Source organism: Sebastes umbrosus, chromosome 10 (assembly GCF_015220745.1).
Source record: "Sebastes umbrosus isolate fSebUmb1 chromosome 10, fSebUmb1.pri, whole genome shotgun sequence".
Lineage (NCBI taxonomy): Eukaryota > Metazoa > Chordata > Actinopteri > Perciformes > Sebastidae > Sebastes > Sebastes umbrosus.
The window spans coordinates 14,946,802-14,966,166 of record NC_051278.1 but is presented as its reverse complement, the minus strand read 5'-3'; the positions used below and the strand labels follow the sequence as shown (position 1 = coordinate 14,966,166).

At 39.4% G+C, this 19,365-nt stretch overlaps 2 protein-coding genes across 4 annotated transcripts; one reads left to right on the top strand and one right to left on the bottom strand.

Annotated features, from left to right (window-relative positions):
* Positions 1-923: 923 nt before the first annotated feature.
* memo1 (mediator of cell motility 1) lies at positions 924-11,469 on the bottom strand. The gene is made up of 9 exons (XM_037783329.1): positions 11,021-11,469; positions 7,491-7,572; positions 7,335-7,403; positions 7,051-7,163; positions 5,930-6,041; positions 4,743-4,885; positions 4,543-4,619; positions 4,026-4,130; positions 924-3,535 (listed from the first exon to the last, which is right to left on the bottom strand). The coding sequence occupies exons 1-9, from the start codon at positions 11,079-11,081 to the stop codon at positions 3,404-3,406; spliced, it is 894 nt and encodes a 297-aa protein (XP_037639257.1). The 5' UTR covers positions 11,082-11,469; the 3' UTR covers positions 924-3,403.
* A 1,351-nt stretch (positions 11,470-12,820) lies between these two features.
* Positions 12,821-18,497, top strand: spast (spastin). 3 transcript variants are annotated; one of them, XM_037783275.1, is made up of 16 exons: positions 12,830-13,334; positions 13,416-13,499; positions 13,862-13,945; positions 15,323-15,489; positions 15,593-15,726; positions 15,836-15,929; positions 16,197-16,271; positions 16,408-16,479; positions 16,574-16,649; positions 16,733-16,824; positions 16,935-17,014; positions 17,106-17,148; positions 17,273-17,352; positions 17,441-17,511; positions 17,599-17,639; positions 17,742-18,497. In XM_037783275.1, exons 1-16 carry the CDS (start codon positions 13,232-13,234, stop codon positions 17,865-17,867), a joined length of 1,422 nt encoding a protein of 473 aa, XP_037639203.1. In that variant the 5' UTR covers positions 12,830-13,231; the 3' UTR covers positions 17,868-18,497. The 3 variants fall into 3 exon arrangements, 2 of the variants coding, with proteins under 2 accessions (XP_037639203.1, XP_037639202.1); XM_037783274.1 differs by having other exon boundaries at positions 12,832-13,334; positions 13,856-13,945; XR_005208659.1 differs by lacking the exon at positions 17,742-18,497 and having other exon boundaries at positions 12,821-13,334; positions 13,856-13,945; positions 17,273-17,356.
* The last annotated feature ends 868 nt before the right edge of the window (positions 18,498-19,365 follow it).

Sequence of the window (19,365 nt, the reverse complement as noted above, 5' to 3'; positions counted from 1 at the left end):
TTATTTTGTTCACCCCAACTATGGTTGCGTTCAAAATGGCAGACTTTTTCTTTTTACTTTTAGTACATACTGCAAAAGTACAAAGTATGTACTATTGCATCCAGTATGCATACAATTGGGACATACTACTTCATCATGACATTGCGCCTTGTACTTTGACCCTCTTGCTCATATATCCGCTGCGCATGTAGTAGGACATCCTGGTATTTTTGGCATACTACTGCATTTGACATACTATGTATTGGGGCACACTAAATAGTATGGTAGTATGGGTATTGGAACACCCAGTATATCAATGAAGGTAGGCTAAATAACAGAAACACCTCTCTGTATGATGCAATACACTTCAACATCACCACAAACGGCATCCTCCAAAATGATCAATGAACGCCTCTCTAAATCGGTTTCAACAAAAACTAAACGTTAAAACCTTCATTAAGGTAGGATTTATGACACAGTATTATCAACTAAGTGTATATACATAGAATATACAATACTATCTGGAGAGTTTTTAGTTTCTGAAATGAAAGAACTGTGTGTTCCTTTTACTATAATATTCCTCCAACCACCTGACTCCCTCTGCTGGTGACATTTCTAATTGTAAATGGACACTGGATAAGCATAGGAGATAAACTGTATATCTACGCAGGATGTCTACATTAGTAGTATATACAGTACTATACTGCAAACGTGTTTGACAAACATACAAGGTTGAAAATATCACAGTTTACAACCAAACTAGCACTCTTTTGTTTCATCTGCAGAAGTGCTAAAAAATAAAAGAGGCTACTAACTCCATCCAACTTTGGAGGAATAAACAACTAATTAATTAAAGGCAGTGATTAAACAATGAAATGCATACACCCAGTCAGTAGTTTTCTGTGATTGTAAAACACTCGAAGAACAAGACACCAGAGCAGACATGCTTTTCAGCCCATTTTACTTGTTTTGTAACATGAATCCACAGCCTTATCTGAAGAGCCTTTTGGGATGCTTTGTCAGTGGAACCTGAGATCAAAAAAACTCCATTCAGGGAGTAGTTAAGTAGTATATTTTAGGTTTGTGACGTGTAAGTTCCCATTCTCTAAGCAAGAAAAACAAAAAAACATTTCTAAAAAGACAAACAAAGATCCATAAACAGAAAACAAACAGTGTTGAGGTTCAGCCTTTGTCTCTCTACAGGAATGAGGTGAGGTGGAGAAAAGAGAACACCACTCCCTGCTGGAGAAAGGAGATAACAGTTGGTGCCATTTTAGACCAACAGATGATGAGGGGGGGACAAGCGAAACACTGCTGGAGTGCTGGGTGAGCTGGACACATTGTTGGGCACTAGGCAAGGTCGGGGGGTACATGTGGAAAAAACAAAAACTGAAAGTACACATTCTAAAATAAGACTAAAAGTGAGAATACACTTTATATGTATATGTGCAACAGTGATAAAAGGCACAATAGCACAGTGTGTCATGCTTTACTAGTTTCCCTTAAATTAGCATCAGAGGTCAAGTGAGTCTGAGGATTCATCTTTCAGTCTGTGCCCGCTTGGTTCAACCAGATATTGTAGCTTAATGCTCGACGCCTCTTATGGTGCTGAGAGGGACGGACCAACGTTAGACGACTGCATCGGTAAAAGACTAATCAGTCAAATATCAAATGACAGGACAGCAGACAATGTGTGCTGCCTATTTCATATTGTCATTAAAAGTCTATACTGCCACTATGAATCATCAGGTTTCGTTCAGCTTTTGTATGCAGTTTGTTAATCTATGAAAACACTCAGAGTGTTTCAGGCAGCAGGACTACATAGCATATTATTTTGAAAAAGAAACATTTTCTTTTGTTAATAATCCTCGTGCTTGATATTTCATAAAGTAAATATTCATTTAATAGATTCCAAAATACAGCAGGGAGCAACATCTGTCACTTTTCTGGGTAGATCTTTAAATCAAAGCTTTATGACTTTGTGCTGATCTTAAAACTCAGGCCATCTACTACTTGTTTTAGCTACTGTAACCATGTCTAATTGATACTCCTACTGCCTCGAGAGTACTTTTGAAATGAATTCTCATACACTCAGAAGCAACAGAACTGGAAAGCAAACTTTTAAATAAGGATGACTTATATCTTCCTAATAACTTTTGGCATTCTTAAATCAAAACATATTAACACAAAGAGTTGTAAATTACTACCTAGTGAACAGATCTAATAACATTTTCAACAATGTAAGCAGATCATGTAGGCCTTTACCACTTTGATCAGGCCAAAACAAAAGCTTTGCTGCTCTTACAGAACTGAATGTGTAACAAAAGACATTTTTTTAACAAGTCTAGCAAAAAAGGAAATCATCCCTCGAATCTCCTGACAATTCAATAACTACAGAGATTCAAGGTGGCAGTGTAAACAAAGACTAGAGGTGTCAGTGTTGGAGTAATTTACACAATATCCAGCTTTGATTACATTTCTGTACTGGAGTCTGGCCCCCGCAAAACATATCTCTAATGCTACAGGTATATAATTGAAAATCTGGGAGCAGGGTTGCACACACTAATTTATTGGGCAAACCATGTTGATGGCTTCAGAGCTTAGCCGACAACACTGCTTTTGTTCAAATCTAAACACTACTTGAGTAAATACCATCACGTCTAATAAAACTACAAAAAAAAAAGGGAGAAATAAAAGGAATAAAATATGAATAAAAGATAATATTTCATAAACTAAGAGTAATAATGTTTTTGGTTTGTACAGTAGGGGGTTAGTGAACTTTGTTGGGTGCAGCCCTTTGTTAGCAACTACAACATATGTTGAGCAATGGTAGTAATTACCTATGACACGGTTTTCAAAGTTTAAGTAGCTTGAAGCAGTCAGTCAAAACACTCATTTCATTTTTCATCTTGCAAAATTTCAATATGCTCTTAAGATTTGCAATTTTATTTTCATTCCTTTTTCTGAGACAACTTACATGAGCACAGATCGCCAAGAGCCCAAATGTAAAGATTGCATTATTACAAGTCAAATCCATCGTTTTGTCAGGAAAACAAATTGGGATTAAACCCTAATGAGATTTCCCCCTCCCAACGCTTACTCCGAGCCAACGTAATACGCTCTATTCCTATCTCCTCTAACCATTTGCACCTCCATCATCTCAAAACTGCACTTCAAGCAAAAATATTTCAACCAAAAGCTCTGAGACACACTTCAAACTGAGAGGAGGGTGGAGAAAGGCGGAGGAGAGCTAAGGGAGAGACAGAGAAAGAAGACTGTATTGGCTTTTGAGTGTCTAGGTCCTTCCTGCAAATAGTGGGCGTAACTAGGTGTGGGGCGAGAGGGAGGGTGTCTGGGTCAGGTTATGGCGATAGATAGTAAGGGCAGGGCGGCGGCGCTGCAGAGGCCCCTGCGAGAGTCGACCTCAATGAGCGATGAGAGCGCCGGCAGCGTAACTCACGGAGCTGTCCTGCCAGTTCCTGCACTCGCTTGATTGGGCGTAGTTCAGGAAAGTGAAGTTCATTTCTAAACCAGACTTCCTCAGCTCAGCCACAGCCTGCAAAACAGTAACATCAGCACTCCGTCAGGCAGTAAGGATAGAGTGTCTCAGTCTCACGACAGGAGGTATATCTCTCAACTAATCCATTTATCTTTTTTTTGTACGGTTCTTCACTGCCAATTGACTGTTCACTAAACACATCCCCCAAACAGTGATTGTTCAATCAATTGTCTAATACTCAGACGGATATCACTGTTTGTTGTGTGTAGAGGTGCGTGTGTGTACAGCCGTGCTGCGAAGCTTCGAATACCTTTGAATATTTCTCATCGAAGCTTTGAAGCACAAAAAATGGTATTTGGGACAGCTTGAGACTTTTGGGCGGTAAATTATCATTATAAACTGCATGTGGGAAAATGGAAAGCTTGGCGTAGCGGCGTAGCAACAGTAACTAAGGGAGGCGGAGCATAGCAAACAGTCAATTGAACCCCTCATCGACATGTCTACATAATGTTAAATAGCGACGAGGCTCTTCTTCTGTGGTACTTACATTTAGAAGCACTCCAATCGGGTGACGCCCACAGATGGTGTTGCGGTACTTCTTCAGGTAGTTGGTGAAAGACATGGGATCCAGCTGTTCTATAATGCCCATCCCCTTCACGAGCAGAGAAAAAAAGTCAGAAGTCATGTTGTTCAATATAATATTTAGTTTAATTTATACTTGGTTATTTGATTTCTAGAAAGCCGTCATTTTTGTATGCTGTGTGTTCAACGAAAAAAAGCTTCCTTATCACGAGAAAACAAATAGAAAAATTCTCTATCCATTTCCTCTCTGCCCTTCTGTATTCTAACTTCCTGAAACGTGGTGTATTTTAAGCAGGTACATGAAAGTAAATAGTCACATTAAGAGCACATAAAGTATTATGGGTCTGGCTCACTGTGACATTAATGTCTATTTAATGTATGCTTAATTCCTATAACAGCTTTGCATGTGGCTGATGATAATCTTCACATATTATATTTCATGAATGATCTCACATTTGAATTAAATATATCTCAGTGGTTACCGTTTTATCAAGATGCTCGATAGACCTGTAGATCTCCCCTTGAGATTCATCATAGTATGTGTAGCGGAACCGTTGACCTTCAAAAGAGATGTTATGACATTTAGGCAGAATTATCCTCAGATAGCAAACCGCACTGTTAATGGCAGAATGCTCTCAGAGAATGAGTGTCATTTTCTGGGCTTTTATTGATCGGTACCTACCCCAGTGGCAGAAGTCGGATGAGATAATGAAAAGGTTGGATGGGTCTGCCAGGTACTTGCTGAGCAGCTTCCCATATTCCTGTTCCTTGGACTCACTCAGGGCTCCCACGAGCACAGGGACGATGCTAAACTCGTCTTTGTGGCTGCAACATTAGATTATTGAATTAACAACTTGAGTACAGTAGCTGCACCTCTCTGTCAAAATTATGTCCAATGCCGGGCATGGTTGGGAATACAATCTGCATTAATACTGTTTTATTTTCCATAAAGCATCCATCATTGAAAACTAATGGGAAACTGCCAGCCTACAACATGAAACGCTGATACTGGTGAGTTGCACCTTTGTACCCTATATGCAACACCTACGTTACTAATGCTTCTCGTCAGTCAACATCACAGCTTTTAGTTCACCTTGAATGCTTAATGTGCTCGGTTCACTTCATACTACCTGATCCCTACTTTTCTCAACCAAGAAAATGCCTTTGACTCCTGCCAACCTAACAGAAGGCTCTATCAATTATGCATATCACACTTTCCATGTGTCCCTGAACCAATGTGATTCTGGTTTACGGTATGTATAGAAAGGCAATGAAAAGAAGGAACAGAACTAAAAGCGTGATACACATTCCTGCCAATGATCGAGCACTATTCCGCTGATCTACAGGAGACGGTAACATGCCAAAATATGGGAAGAAGACAGACGGCTAGCAAGTAAACAATGCAGGATTTTAAATACTTTGAAAAAATCAGCTTTGCAAATGTTTTTTTGAGGATGGAAATTACGGCTGGGCGATAAGGCCAAAATCTTCATCTCGATATAGGTCATCTCATATCTCAATAACGATATAAATCACAATACAGCATGTTTTCTGGTAATTCAATAATTAAATTATATGAAAGAACCACATGGTAAAGCCTATTTTTGTTCACTCCTGTGTGAATTAAATATTTGACAGAGTTTTGACGATATATATCATCATATTTCCAAGGGAAATGAAATGCATTCAACACATTTGTTAGAGCTCAACAATACACACAATGTGTTTTGGTGAGAAACACTTAATGTAAACATAACATAACGTTTGTTTAGAAGAAAACCCCACCTTTTAAGAAAAAACTTCATTCCCTCTGTGAGTGTATAGTGTTTGATTCTTTAGTTCAATGAATGCCACTCCTATGTGCATTACCTCTCCATGGCTTTAGCAGTGTAAGGCAAGTGCATTTCAATACTGTGCTCATCTTCATCTGTCTGCAGACTCATCCGCTCAAACAACCCAGTTTTCCAGAGGTCAGCATAAACTGTAAAACAGAGGTGAGTTTAACTTTAATTTGTGCAATTAATTTGTGTTATGATGACAATGTCTACTGATTAAGTCATTTTTGGAGCTGCACACTCACTTTAAATTGGGTATTGGGTTATCCTGATAAGTGTCAAATCAATTATGATAATAGTGAGGGAACTGTCTGGTCCATGGTGGATGATTAAAAGTGTATCATCTCACAAGACTGCATGTTGGAGCTCTGGTCAGGTTACACTATAACCATCACAACGAAGAAACGGTAATTCTGGGGTTATTTAGTTTTTTCATTTTTTTTTTAGTGTTACTGAGAAAAGATGTTTTGGTGCCTTCAAATGAGCCTCGTGAGCTTGTGTTTACAACATGGGAAGTTGTGTACACAATATGGTTGGCGTTCAAGTGGCTAAGTCGTGAGAACACAGCTGCTAAAAAACGACAATATTAACATTACTGTCGGCGTCTAGAAGCCACAGAGGCTAAAGATTTAGCAAGCTAGCAAGTGGGTAACATAATGCAGAAAATGCAAAGGCATAATGACGTTGAGAATATCAACATTTTCCTCAGACCTATTATAAAATGACGAAGAAAAACAATATACGACTAAAATTACAATATATTAACTTATTATGCACTGAAAAATGATCTTGACAACGTCAACAAACACGTCATAACTCGTAAACCCTAAGCTTTTCCGAAACTTTCCACTTACGATGTTGAGAATACCACAAGAGGGGGGCGTTCATATGGACTCTTCTCGTGAACTCGGTAAACACGACCCCATTTGAAGGCACCACCTGTCTCATTTGTTTTTTGGCATGAAACACGCACTACATTCTACACTAAACAAACTGCAATCCAAACTGTGGTTATGTTACTACCTCATATGACCCTTAAAATACTGTCCTAAATAATTAACCCATTAGCATGTGTTAACATCTGAGATTGAGCGACAAACAAGAACACACATGAAAAGTAGAAATCACAATGTCATGAGTGAAAACAGTGAATACCCTTATGGTCGATTCTCAGGTCATAGAGAGGTGTTCTATAGATCTCTGCAGGTGACAGGGCACAGCGGGAGAGGGGCACATGGTGTGAAGGTCCCAGGATGAACACCCTACGACTGAAGGGCAACAGGATTTTATCTCACTCGATCTATTCACAAAAGGCACACCACCAGCACTATATTCTACTATCTTAACTAACATCTGTGGGGGGAAATTCAAGATAAGAAACAGTCATACAAAGCATTTTTTCTTATGTAAGGAATAGAGATAAAAACTGAATGACTTACGTAACAGAGGGATCAACCTGCTTGTAGGCATGTGCTGCACAAGCACCACAATAGGTATACCCTGCATGCCTGCAAACACAAACGTGTCCAATTAGAATGGAGACGGTATCACAGATACCTTCTGACATGTTCATATTGTATTCAACGTGTTCTTACGGCGCTATAATGGCTCTAGCAGGTCTGATCGTAGACTCTGCTTTGGACAGCCAGCCTTCTAGTTGTGCGTTCAGCTGGGATCCTGAAAAGGTAGAATAAGAAAAAATTAAATAATAATAATTTAATTTCTCATCACTGGATTAAAAAGGTCCGACTCATACTGCTCTCTCCAGGCTTCCTTACAAGACTAATAATGAAATAGCAGGTCAGTACTAAAAACATAAATCATCTGATCAATACAAATAGGATTTACAGCAAAGCTACCAGCATAGATCTCTAAAATCAAGGCAATATGTCACTGTAATAACTCCTGAGGGGTGAAATCCAAGTGAGGCAACTGTGGTTAATTTAGTCTTTTCATAAAACCTGCAGTAGGCAGAATATTTTGGTATCATTGGGCAAAAATTCCATAATTCAAGTGCTCTGAGAGAAAACTAGACTTCTGCACCTCCTCATGGCTGTTTTCTGGCTTTAGAAAATCTAGCCTGTGACGGGAGACTTTGGCCAATCACAGGTCATTTCAGAGAGAGAGAGCGTTCCTATTGGCTGTTCATTCAACAGAGGCAGCTGTAAATCACTTGCGAACTCCGATCAAACTAGGCAGCGCTGGTCAAATATGAATCAATATTCTGTTACTTTAATGTCTTTTTCTCACCTCAAATGTTTTCAGAAACATCTTGTTGTGTACTGTTTAGCTGTAAAATGAGAAAGTTTGCTCCGGATGGTGGGCGGTGCTTGGTATTTCCTCAACTGATCGCAACATGACTGCCGGGTCAAAAACTTTCTCATTTTACAGCTAAACAGTACACTACAAGATGAAATAGGCATTACAGTAACAGAATATTGATTCATATTTGATCAGCGCTGCCTAGTCTGACCGTTTGATCCGAGTTTGCGAGTGATTGACAGCTGCTCAGAGACGGCAGGCTCCAGCTCGGATCTGATTAGTTGTTTTCCTACGGTCTGTGAAATTTTGCAGGTGCCATTTTTTTCAGATTATCTGTCTCATGCACTGCTGTCCTACTGACCGTTTTATAAAAATAACTTTTTTTTTTTTAAATCATACTTGCTCCAATCCTACCCACTGCTGCTTTAAGTGTGATGCTATTTTGGGTGAGAAATGGAGATGAACTGGACCTTTTTACATTGTGTTCTGGTCCAGGTTAAACAATACAAAATACCATAAACTAAACTTTAAACTTGCTAACTGCGATTATCTGTACTGTACTAGTGTTAACGTTATGTCAAGATAAATCAATCATAGCTGACTAGCTAATATAATTAAGTCTGCAGGGAAAAACAAACAATCAGTATAATTCATTTTGGGATCGGGAAGACTAGTTTATGGACATATTGTTTATATGCAATACAAATATCGTTGGTGTAACTTGTGTTCTGTCGAAAACGGTTATTATGAATAATAATAACAATGATAATCTTTATTTCGATAGCACCTTTCTAAACATAGCTTCAAAGTGCTTGCACATATACAATGAAATACAGACAAAATAAAAACAACAAGAAAAGAACAAAACATAAAGACCAAATAATGAGAAAACTAAAACCCGTAACCAGTGGTGTCAAAACAATAAGTTACTACACATAAGCCAAAAGAGGACAATATAAGGTGTGGGAAAAGGTGCACCAAGCTGTTGCCTTATGAAGTTAAAAAAGTATTTTTATAAAAATGTTTTTTTAAAAGAGATTTAAAATTGGTAGTAGAGCTGTCTAACCTGAGGTCCTCAGGTAGGCTGTTCCACAGTCTAGGGGCATTGATGGCAAAGGCCATGTCACCCTTAGTCACCAGCCTAACCTGGGTATAGCCAGTGGTGGCACATAGGGTGTAAGGAGCTCAGTGATCTAGCTTGGTGCCAAACCATGCAGAGCTTTAAAAGTTTATAATACAATCTTAAAATCAATTCTAAATAATGCAGTAATATATAATGCAATAATACTGCAGTAAGCCAAGCTTAAAAGGGATAAACAGGCAAGGCTTTGGTCGTTTAATAACAAGAAACTAGCAGCTAGCTGGTGAAATGGGGGAAGGGGTGCAACATAAACCTTCAATTTTCTGCCCTGCCCTTCCCAGTCCTTTGTTTTATGGCAGCCAGTTTTTCTGCACCTAACTTGAAGCGAGTCAGTGTCAGAGACCAACAAGACACACACAATAACACTTAGCAGCTTGAGTTTAAATGTAATGCTGGCAGGTCTAGCCAGATAGCAGGTAGGTAGGCCAGGAAGTTCTGCAATAGTTAGCTATTGTTAAATTGAAAGCTTTGATTACTTGTCAAAAAGCAACAGATGTGTCTGTTTGTTTTGGAAGATTTCCATCGACCATACGAGGAGGAAATGTGCTGAATAAGCTCAAACCAACCATGCACCAAACAAGAGATGGTGGTAGTCAAGTAAAGCTAATGGTAGCTAGTCGACTTCTCATCAGATGGATTAACTGTTCGCAGTAATGTTTAGCCATCACAGCCTGCTGTGGCAAGCCATGAGCTCCACCTCAACATAATGAAGGTTATACAAAATAAAAAGAAGCCAATAAAACAGACCAACATGACAAAACAACAGCCAGGTAGGCCAGGAAGTTCTGCAATATTAGCCAAGTTAGCTATTGTTAAGTTGAAAGCTTTGATGACTTGTCAAAAAGCAGCTTGTTTTGGAAGATTTCCATCGACTATCCGAGGAGGAAATGTGCTGAATAATCTCAAACCAACCCATGCACCAAATTGGGATAACAAGAGATGAGGTAGTCAAGTGAAGCTAATGTTAGCTAGTCGACTTCTCATCAGATGGATTAACTGCTAGCAGAAACCACAATCAGCTGTGGCAAGCCATCAGCTCCACAGAGTTTGATCTCAAGATAATGAAGGTTATACAAAAATATAAAAGCCACAAATAAATCAGACCAACATGACAACAAACAGCCAGCTAGCATACTAGCTTTGGATAACAAGAGATGAGGTAGTCAAGTGAAGCTAATGTTAGCTAGTCGACTTCTCATCAGATGGATTAACTGTTAGCAGTACAAACCCTAATGTTAGCCATCACAATCTGCTGTGGGAAAGCCATGAGCTCCACAGTGTTTGATCTCAAGATAATGAAGGTTATACAAAATAAAAAAAACACCAATAAAACAGACCAACATGAGAAAACAACAGCCAGGTAGGCCAGGAAGTTCTGCAATCTAGCCCAAGTTAGCTATTGTTAAGTTGAAAGCTTTGATTACTTGTGAAAAAGCAGCAGATATGTTTGTTTTGGAAGATTTCCATCCACTAAATGTGCTGAATAAGCTCAAACCAGATTGGGATAACAAGAGATGAGGTAGTCAAGTGAAGCTAATGTCAGATGGATTAACTGTTAGCAGAAACTACAATCTGCTGTGGCAACCCATCAGCTCCACAGTGTTTGATCTCAAGATAATGAAGGTTATACAAACTAAAAAAAACACCAATAAAACAGAACATGACAAACAACAAGCCAGCTAGCTTCCAGCTTGCTAGCGGTGCTCTGTTGACAGTTTTTACCCGAAGCAGAGTACCAGCTCCCGGCGTGACTTGCTTCTCTGCACACCACTCGGTTCGACATCTTGGTTCCCAAGCCTCCTATCTTGGTTTGCTCTTGTCAAAGGCAGAAAAAAAATAGTAAAATTGCCCAAAAAGCCTGTCGTCAGCTGAACCCCAGAGAGGAGAAACAAAGCCAGCTAGAGACAAAGGGCAGTCAGACAGCCGGGCTAAGCTAACGTTAGCTCAGTGTTTCCGTCAGCTGGCTCCGTTGTGTTGTTACCGGTTAATAATAAGTTCACCGGAGATAGTAGTCAGTTTATTAGACAGTCTGGCGACACTATCAAACGCACAAAGTCTTTGTAATGTGCAGAGATATCGTACAGCCCAGCAGAGAGTGGATGACAGGAGGAGCAGCAGCAGCTGTCACAGTCGGAGTCAGAGGATTACTGAGTGAGTCTGTGGAGCCAGGTAAGGGGCGTCTCCGACACTGTTGTCATGGTGACGTCAAAGCGCTTTGATTGGTTACTTGGTTAGCTGACAGAAGGTGATTGGTGGGGTGGAATCAAGGGGGCGGGGCTAAGAGAGTGATAAAATGTTAATTGATTTGATAAACTTGATTTACATTTACTTTTTTTTGTTTTTGTTTATTTATTTATTATTATTATTTTTTTTTTTTTGCTCCAAGTCTTTTTATTGTATTCTGGTATTCTGTACAAAATCCAATAAATAATTGTATAAACAAATTATACCCCCCCCCATCCCTATAACAATATTACTGCACCATTAAATAAGCAGAGTTAATTTCATAAAAAATTACATTCATGCATATAAATGAATTAAATCCGATAGACACATAAATGATACATATACCAAAAAAAACAAAAAATAAAAAAAAATAATAAAAAGGAAAGGACTAAAAAAAACAGAAAAATAAGTAATTAAAAATAATAATAATAAATACATTTAAAAATAAATTAAAAAAACTAAGTATAAGTTGTGAATTATATGTCATATGGGGTCAAGAGGTTAAAACTTTTATTATAATTATTATTTTTAATTTACTTATTTTTTGTTTTTTTTGGTCCTTTCCTTCTTCCTTTTTTTTGTTTTTGAATGTGTTTAATTTATGTTTTATCGGATTTAATTCATTTATATGTATAAATGTAACTGTTTATGAAATTAACTTTGCTTATTTAATGGTGCAGTAATATTGTTATAGGGATGGGGGAGGAGAGGATATAATGTGTTTATACAATTATTTCTGTGATTTATTGGATTTTGTTCACAATGATGTCCAACTTGTAAGGATCAAGCATTTGTGGGATGAGCAGCACAGCTGATTATATGGGTAGCACCCAAGAAAGATTTGCCAAAATAATCTGCCAATGGTAAACATTGTATTCTCCTGTTGGTGTTGTTTGGTGGATTGGATGATTGAACTCTAACCACTGGCGCACTTTACACTTACTTCATCCTATACATCCTATATACCACTTTATAGACTGCACATATGTACATATTACATTTATTTATTGTACATACTACATTTATTTATTGACGGACTGTACACACTATGTTCACCCATTCACTCTGTATCTTTTATATCTATATTATTGTTTTCATAATTTTTGTATACCTTTCCCTCTCCTGTGTTTCACTCTGTTTGCTGATGTTTGCTGATGTTGCTGCTTTGACACCTGAATTTCCCTCTGGGGATTAATAAAGGTTCATCTTATCTTATTTTATCTTATCTTATCATTGTGAAGGTAAATAAACAGGCTTTCCAACGATTTAAAATACAATGCCAATTAGCATTGTAACAACAGAGAAATAATCCACCAAACACTTTCATGAAACGTGATTGAAACAAGGCTTATTGAAAGAGGTAGGGACACGGGTCTTGAGTTGTATGGTATTACGCATGCGCAGTGTAACCGGAGGCGAGTGCAGACTGCGCATGTGTAGTACCCCGAGTAATATGACGCATTATCACGCGTGAATCCTCTTTTAACGCTCCTGGACGGGAAACCGGAAGTAAGCGCTGTACATGTTTTTGTAGACACCAGCGTTACTGTTATACATATATACCAAAACATATTTTTTTTAAACCAAAGACTTCGCATTGAACCGATTATAAATGAGATTTAAAAGCTACATTTGAAGCTACACTCTTCCAAAAGTGGCTAACTATGAGTTACAACTGAGAAACAAGGAGACAGAAACTAAATAATAATGGCAAGTAAGAGCAAAGACAGCGGTGAAGTTATTAAAAACTACCACAAACAGGCGTTTGAGTATGTATCCAAGGCATTACGGATCGACGAGGATGATACAGGTTAGTTTATTGTGTTTATGAGTTATTAGCTGAGGTATGTTGTGGCTTGTAATAAACATCTTCTTCTCCCTGTGATGCCAGGAGATAAAGAGGAGGCTGTGAAGTGGTACAAGAAGGGCATCTCTGAGCTGGAGAGGGGGATAGCAGTAGAGATCACTGGAAGAGGTCATTATGTTCATGATTTTGTCTCCCTGGGAGAGTTCAAAGCTCTGATAAAAAACTGTGTAACTGAAGAGTGCAATTGCTATTCCTAAACTTGATTTTATATTATGTTTCTGTTGTCTTTTGTCTGTTTTAACATGCTCCACTGTATAATTGTTGTAACTTTGTAATGGTGTGCCATCTTGGCCAGGTCTCCCTCGAAAAAGAGATTTTAATCTCAAGGGACCTCCTGGTTAAATAAAGGTTACATAAATAAAATAAAAAATAAATAAATAATTATTCAAACAAACATATATACACACACACACACTGTGCAGTGTTGACATGCTTAAAGCCTCATACACTCCCATGTTTTGTAGGAGCAGGAGAGCAATATGACAGAGCAAAGAGGCTTCAAGATAAAATGGTCACCAATCGCACCATGGCAAAAGACAGGCTTGCTCTTCTGGGTAAGTGGCATCATGTTTGTTATTTGTTTATTTGTTTGTTTGCTTGTTTGTTTGTTTGACAGGGACAGTGCACAGCTTCTTAGCTGTACCAGAGTTCACATCTGCAGTCCCTGGGGTGGAAACAGAGAATGACATCTCTGTTATAAAAATGAACTATGTAGTATAAAAACACAATTACAAAACAGTAACATTACATATTTACTATACAACAACATTAAGACACATCAAGTGTTTCCATTTTTTGGGCTTCGAAGCTCGATGAGTAATATTCGCAGGTATTCGAAGCTTCGCTTTGTGGCGCGGCGCTGACATGTTCTTCTGTCTGTCTGTCTCCATCTTCTCCGTTTCAGTGCCCGGGACAGCGCTGTTGCCACACTACTCTACACACACGCACCTCTACACATAACAAACAGCGATATCTGTCCGAGAATAACTAATAATAATTAATGTTGAATATGAATTCTAAGAGGGTTGCAGGTTTGAATCCGGCTTGGGGCCCTTCTGTGTGGAGTTTGCATGTTCTCCCCGCGTTAGCGTGGGTTTTCTCCGGGTTCTCCGGTTTCCTCCCACAGTCCAAAGACATGCAGATTAGGTGAATTGTTGACTCTAAATTGCCCGTAGTTGTGAATGTAAGCATGAATGGTGGTCTGTCTCTATGTGTCAGCCCTGTGATAGTCTGGCGACCTGTCCAGGGTGTACCCCGCCTTCGCCCAATGTCAGCTGGGATCGGCTCCAGCCCCTCCGCAACCCCTAACGGGATAAGCGGTTGCAGATGGATGGATGAAAATCAATTCTGGGATTATTCCTTATTTCATGGGATTTATACATTATTATAACATACTTATATATAAAACAGATCCCAAAACGAAGCATTAAAATACTGATTTGGAGGTCGATTACCATGGCAAAGGTTGAAGCTTTGAAGCATTCGGTTCAGCTCTAGTTTGCATTCATGTGTGATGGATACACGATTGGGTTAATTTTAGCCATGATTTTATCTTGAATTTAAAATCAGCAAGGCTGCAGCACTCTCTCATATAACTTGGTGCTGAGCTCCAAAAGTTTGTTGCTCTAATAGAGAAGGCTGATCACCTCTGTTGGTCATCCTAGTTGTCCTCCCATTATCTGAGCGCAGTGATATGAACTCTTTTAATGGGAGGGGGTCAGATCATTGATCACTTTGTACACTAAAGTAGCATCTGCAAGACACATAAAGCTGTCAAAGGTCAGGAAATTATATTTCTGGATGATGTTTCAATGATGATAACTTGACGGCTTTTTGTCCAGTGAGTGTTTGTATGTAGTGTTTGCAGCGGAGCAAGCGTTGTTTTTCTTTTTTTAGGCATGCTGAAGATGAATAGTGTTCTTGTTTCACAGAGGCAACAATGGCATCTAAGAGGAGGAGTGATCCACCGAAGACTTCAAATAACAATCTTCCACAACCAAAGCCTGTGCCCAAAAGCCAGCCGGCAGTGCGAGGTGTGTCCTCTAACACCAGGCCCTCCACTGTTGTTAGACCCCCATCCAGACCCACTGATCCAAAGGTGATTTTTAAATTACATTTAGTTGTCCGCTTGTATGTTATTTCAAGATATCTGATTCTGATGAAGTGTGTGCTGCTTTCTGGATAATTTTGTTCCTGCTAAGGTGACCCCACGGGTGGGAAGAGCTCAAAATGGAAGACCTGCAGCTGTGAAACAACCCCCAAAAAGGGATTTGAAAAACTTCAAGAATGTGGACAGCAAACTGGCCAACTTGATTCTGAATGAAATTGTTGACAGGTATTTATAAGCAATGCTATTACAACACCTGTACATTTAGCTGTCTGTGGAAATCAAATAAAGAAAACCCCTTTGCTGCAGTTAAAGTAGCTTTCTGTGTTCACTGCAGTGGAACATCTGTATCCTTTGAAGACATTGCAGGACAGGACATGGCCAAGCAAGCACTCCAAGAGATTGTCATCCTCCCTGCCTTAAGACCAGAGGTGATCACATAGAAACATTTTGTCTCTGCTTTAAGGAACAATGTGTAGGACTGACAGCTAGCTTTTTAAAATGAGTAACAGCAGTACAAATTCAAAACATTGGAGCCGTTGACGTTGTGGACCAGAATGGAAATTTCAAAGGAGAAAATACTGGCTGTAGCATTGTTGTCGGAGAAGCCAGTATTTCAATTTAGCATGTTTCCTTAATCTCTGATGACATATCATGGTCAGATTTACATTTACGCTTTTTCACATTTTGCCATTTAGCTCTTTACTGGCCTGAGATCTCCGGCACGAGGTTTACTTGTATTTGGCCCGCCTGGAAACGGGAAAACAATGCTGGTAAGATAAGTGTTCTTTTCACCACAGCAAACACATTCATTCAGATCAAACTGTGCTTTCATAATTTGCATATAGCTGTTGATAGTCTTTCCTCAGTATTATCAGGTGAATCACAGCCTTTGCTTCCTCTTACAAGGCAAAAGCGGTCGCAGCGGAGTCAAATGCCACATTCTTCAACATCAGCGCTGCCAGTTTGACCTCTAAATATGTAAGAAAACAGGATTTTTTTTGTCTGGAGTAGGTCTCCACACTAATTTAGTGAAGCTTTTTTTATTTAACCTTTCCTGTCATCACCATCACAGGTGGGAGAGGGCGAGAAGCTTGTACGAGCACTGTTTGCAGTTGCCAGAGAATTGCAGCCCTCTGTTATCTTTATCGGTTCGTATTACTCTATTTATTGACTAAATGCGTCCCAAATTGCAGCTCATAAACAAACCTCTGATTTTTGTTTTTTTATTCAGATGAAGTTGACAGCTTGCTCTGTGAAAGGAGGGAGGGAGAACACGAAGCTTCTCGTCGATTAAAAACCGAGTTCCTCGTTGAGTTCGATGGGGTAAGAGCAGCTTCTGTCGTTTGATCATGAACCGGCTCCAGAGTGCTTTAAGTCACTGTTACCTCAGAGGGCACCGGTGTTATTTTCACAACAGTGCTTCTTGGTTTCAGGTGCAGTCAGGAAAGGATGACAGGGTGCTTGTAATGGGAGCGACCAACAGGCCTCAGGAGCTCGATGAAGCAGTACTGAGGTACACGATGCAACTCCACATGCTGCACAATTATTATGTATTTCTTTTGTTACAAGCTCACTTCAATGTTCCTCGTGTGTTAATCTTACAGGCGCTTTGCAAAAAGGGTTTATGTGGCGTTGCCGGACGAGGAGGTATTTACATTGGAACTATTATCCCACTTCATTACTATGTTCAGTGTCTTTTTTAGTTTTGAAATGTGAATGAACACTTTTTTGAAGTTCTTTGAGTTATTGGATGTAACTCTCGTCCCTCCAGACAAGACTCACGCTGCTGAAAAACCTTTTGGGAAAGCATGGGAATCCACTGAGCAAAAATGAGCTGGCCCATCTCGCAAAGTGAGTTCTATATTTACACGCCATACAGCATTTACGGTAGTGTTTTTTGTGTTTATATGCATTAATTCCTGGATTTGTAACTTGATAGAAAGAGCGCAGGATATTCAGGAAGTGATCTCACGTCATTAGCCAAAGACGCTGCGCTCGGCCCGATTAGAGGTAAGAGTCTTCCCGACATTATGGAGTATATTTCAGCCTCCCTGACGAGCTAAATTCTTTTTCATGTGAAAATCTTCTCTTACACAGAGTTGGGACCAGAACAAGTCCGAAGTATGGCTGCTAGTGAGGTAATGAAAGTATTCACAACACTACAGATATTTCCTTTCTGCCTATTTAACTGCCATGACGCAACAGTTTTTAACTGTCTGCTTCTTTGTCTGTATCCACAGATGCGTAACATCCAGATGAAAGACTTTGAGGACTCCCTGAAGCGCATTAAGCCCAGTGTTAGCCCAGGGACTCTTACAATGTACACCAAATGGAACAAAGATTTTGGGGACACAACAGCTTTTTGAACTTGATAGTTCACTTTCACTTGTTCAAAAAAACAACAACAGATGGGTTCAAGACATCATTAACGTAAATGAACCAGGAACAGAACCTTTGTAGGTTGGTAAAGCTGTCATGTATAAATATTATGACATTCAGAAACATTTCCTGTTTTATGGGAAGATCTTTATGAGTTTCTTAACTGCATTATGACACTCCTAAAACACTGTTTCGCTACTTGAAATTTCGTTATTTATTCACAAGAATGTCCTGCAGAATTACAAGTGATCTTTCTCTTGCCTCAAGAGGGCAGCAAGTTTCTGTAAATCTTGACATAACCTCACTGATTTAGATAAGTTTACACATCCAGTAGTTACCTGATGTTTTGACGTGATGATGGTATTGATCACCAAGTGCTCTCTGTACTTGTGCACTTGCAAGAGTGATAATAATTGGGAGACGATTTGCCAAATTGGGTGAATTTGTATTATAAGAATGTTTTTTTTTCCTTTTGCACTTATAGTTTGTAGATACAAAATATTGTATTTGAAAGTAGGAGACCTAACGGTGTGTTGGTCAACAAGACTTATGACTTAATGGCTTCCTACTTTCATCGTGCATCAATAAATACATTCATTAAAGTTCCTCCAGCTTTACTTCTTCCTTTTCTTTTAAATCAAGTATTAGCTGCAGTATCGTATGCAGGTGAGTGCTTAACTATTTGCTTTTTAAACCCCTCCCCCCCCCAAAAAAACATGTCACATCACTCCCATTTAAATAAAAGAACAAAATAGCTTAATACAGTTGTTTTTTTCAGCACGTCCTCTCATCTGCAGGTAGGTGGTGCTGCCATTCTGTTTCGACCTGTTGCACGACTCCTTCCTGTTGCTCAGACTGCATCCAGGATTAGCCGAGGTTTTGCCTGCAACCACAGATGTATGGTATGCGGTTAATTGCTGTTAATGAAAATTAAATCTGCTTTGTTGACTGTCAGGTTGAGCGATAGATTGGATTAAGTGGGCAGATTTGGGTATGCCAAATAGTTACACTTAGGAGGAGCCTCTGCGTGTTCATGCACTTACGTGTAAGTGCTTCAGAGAGAAAAGGTCACAGTAGTTGATAAGTGAAGTTACATTATGCAGCTCTGTGGTCAAGATGGGTCACCAGCTGCCAGGGCACGGCGTGGCCTAGTAAATGCTTGTGGTCAGTCATGGAGCTTCATTCCAAACTCCTCCAATGAAAAGCTTAACTTCAATCCCACCTCTCTCCCAAAGGCCCTCCGTATGGTCAGCTAGTGGTGTTGCCTGTGGTTTATGTGGCCCGGCAGCTGCATCATCTGCTCCTGCAGATGTTTACAGACTCTGCAAATGCAAACATCTTCTGCAATTAATAAAGGTTGTCCTCTGAGTTATATTTTCACATTGCTTTACGTTACCATGAGAAGAAATTAAAAAAAAAAAAGAGCTCAACATGCTCTGGCCCCCAGAGCTGCAACCACACCCACGACTACTGTCTTCTCCTCAG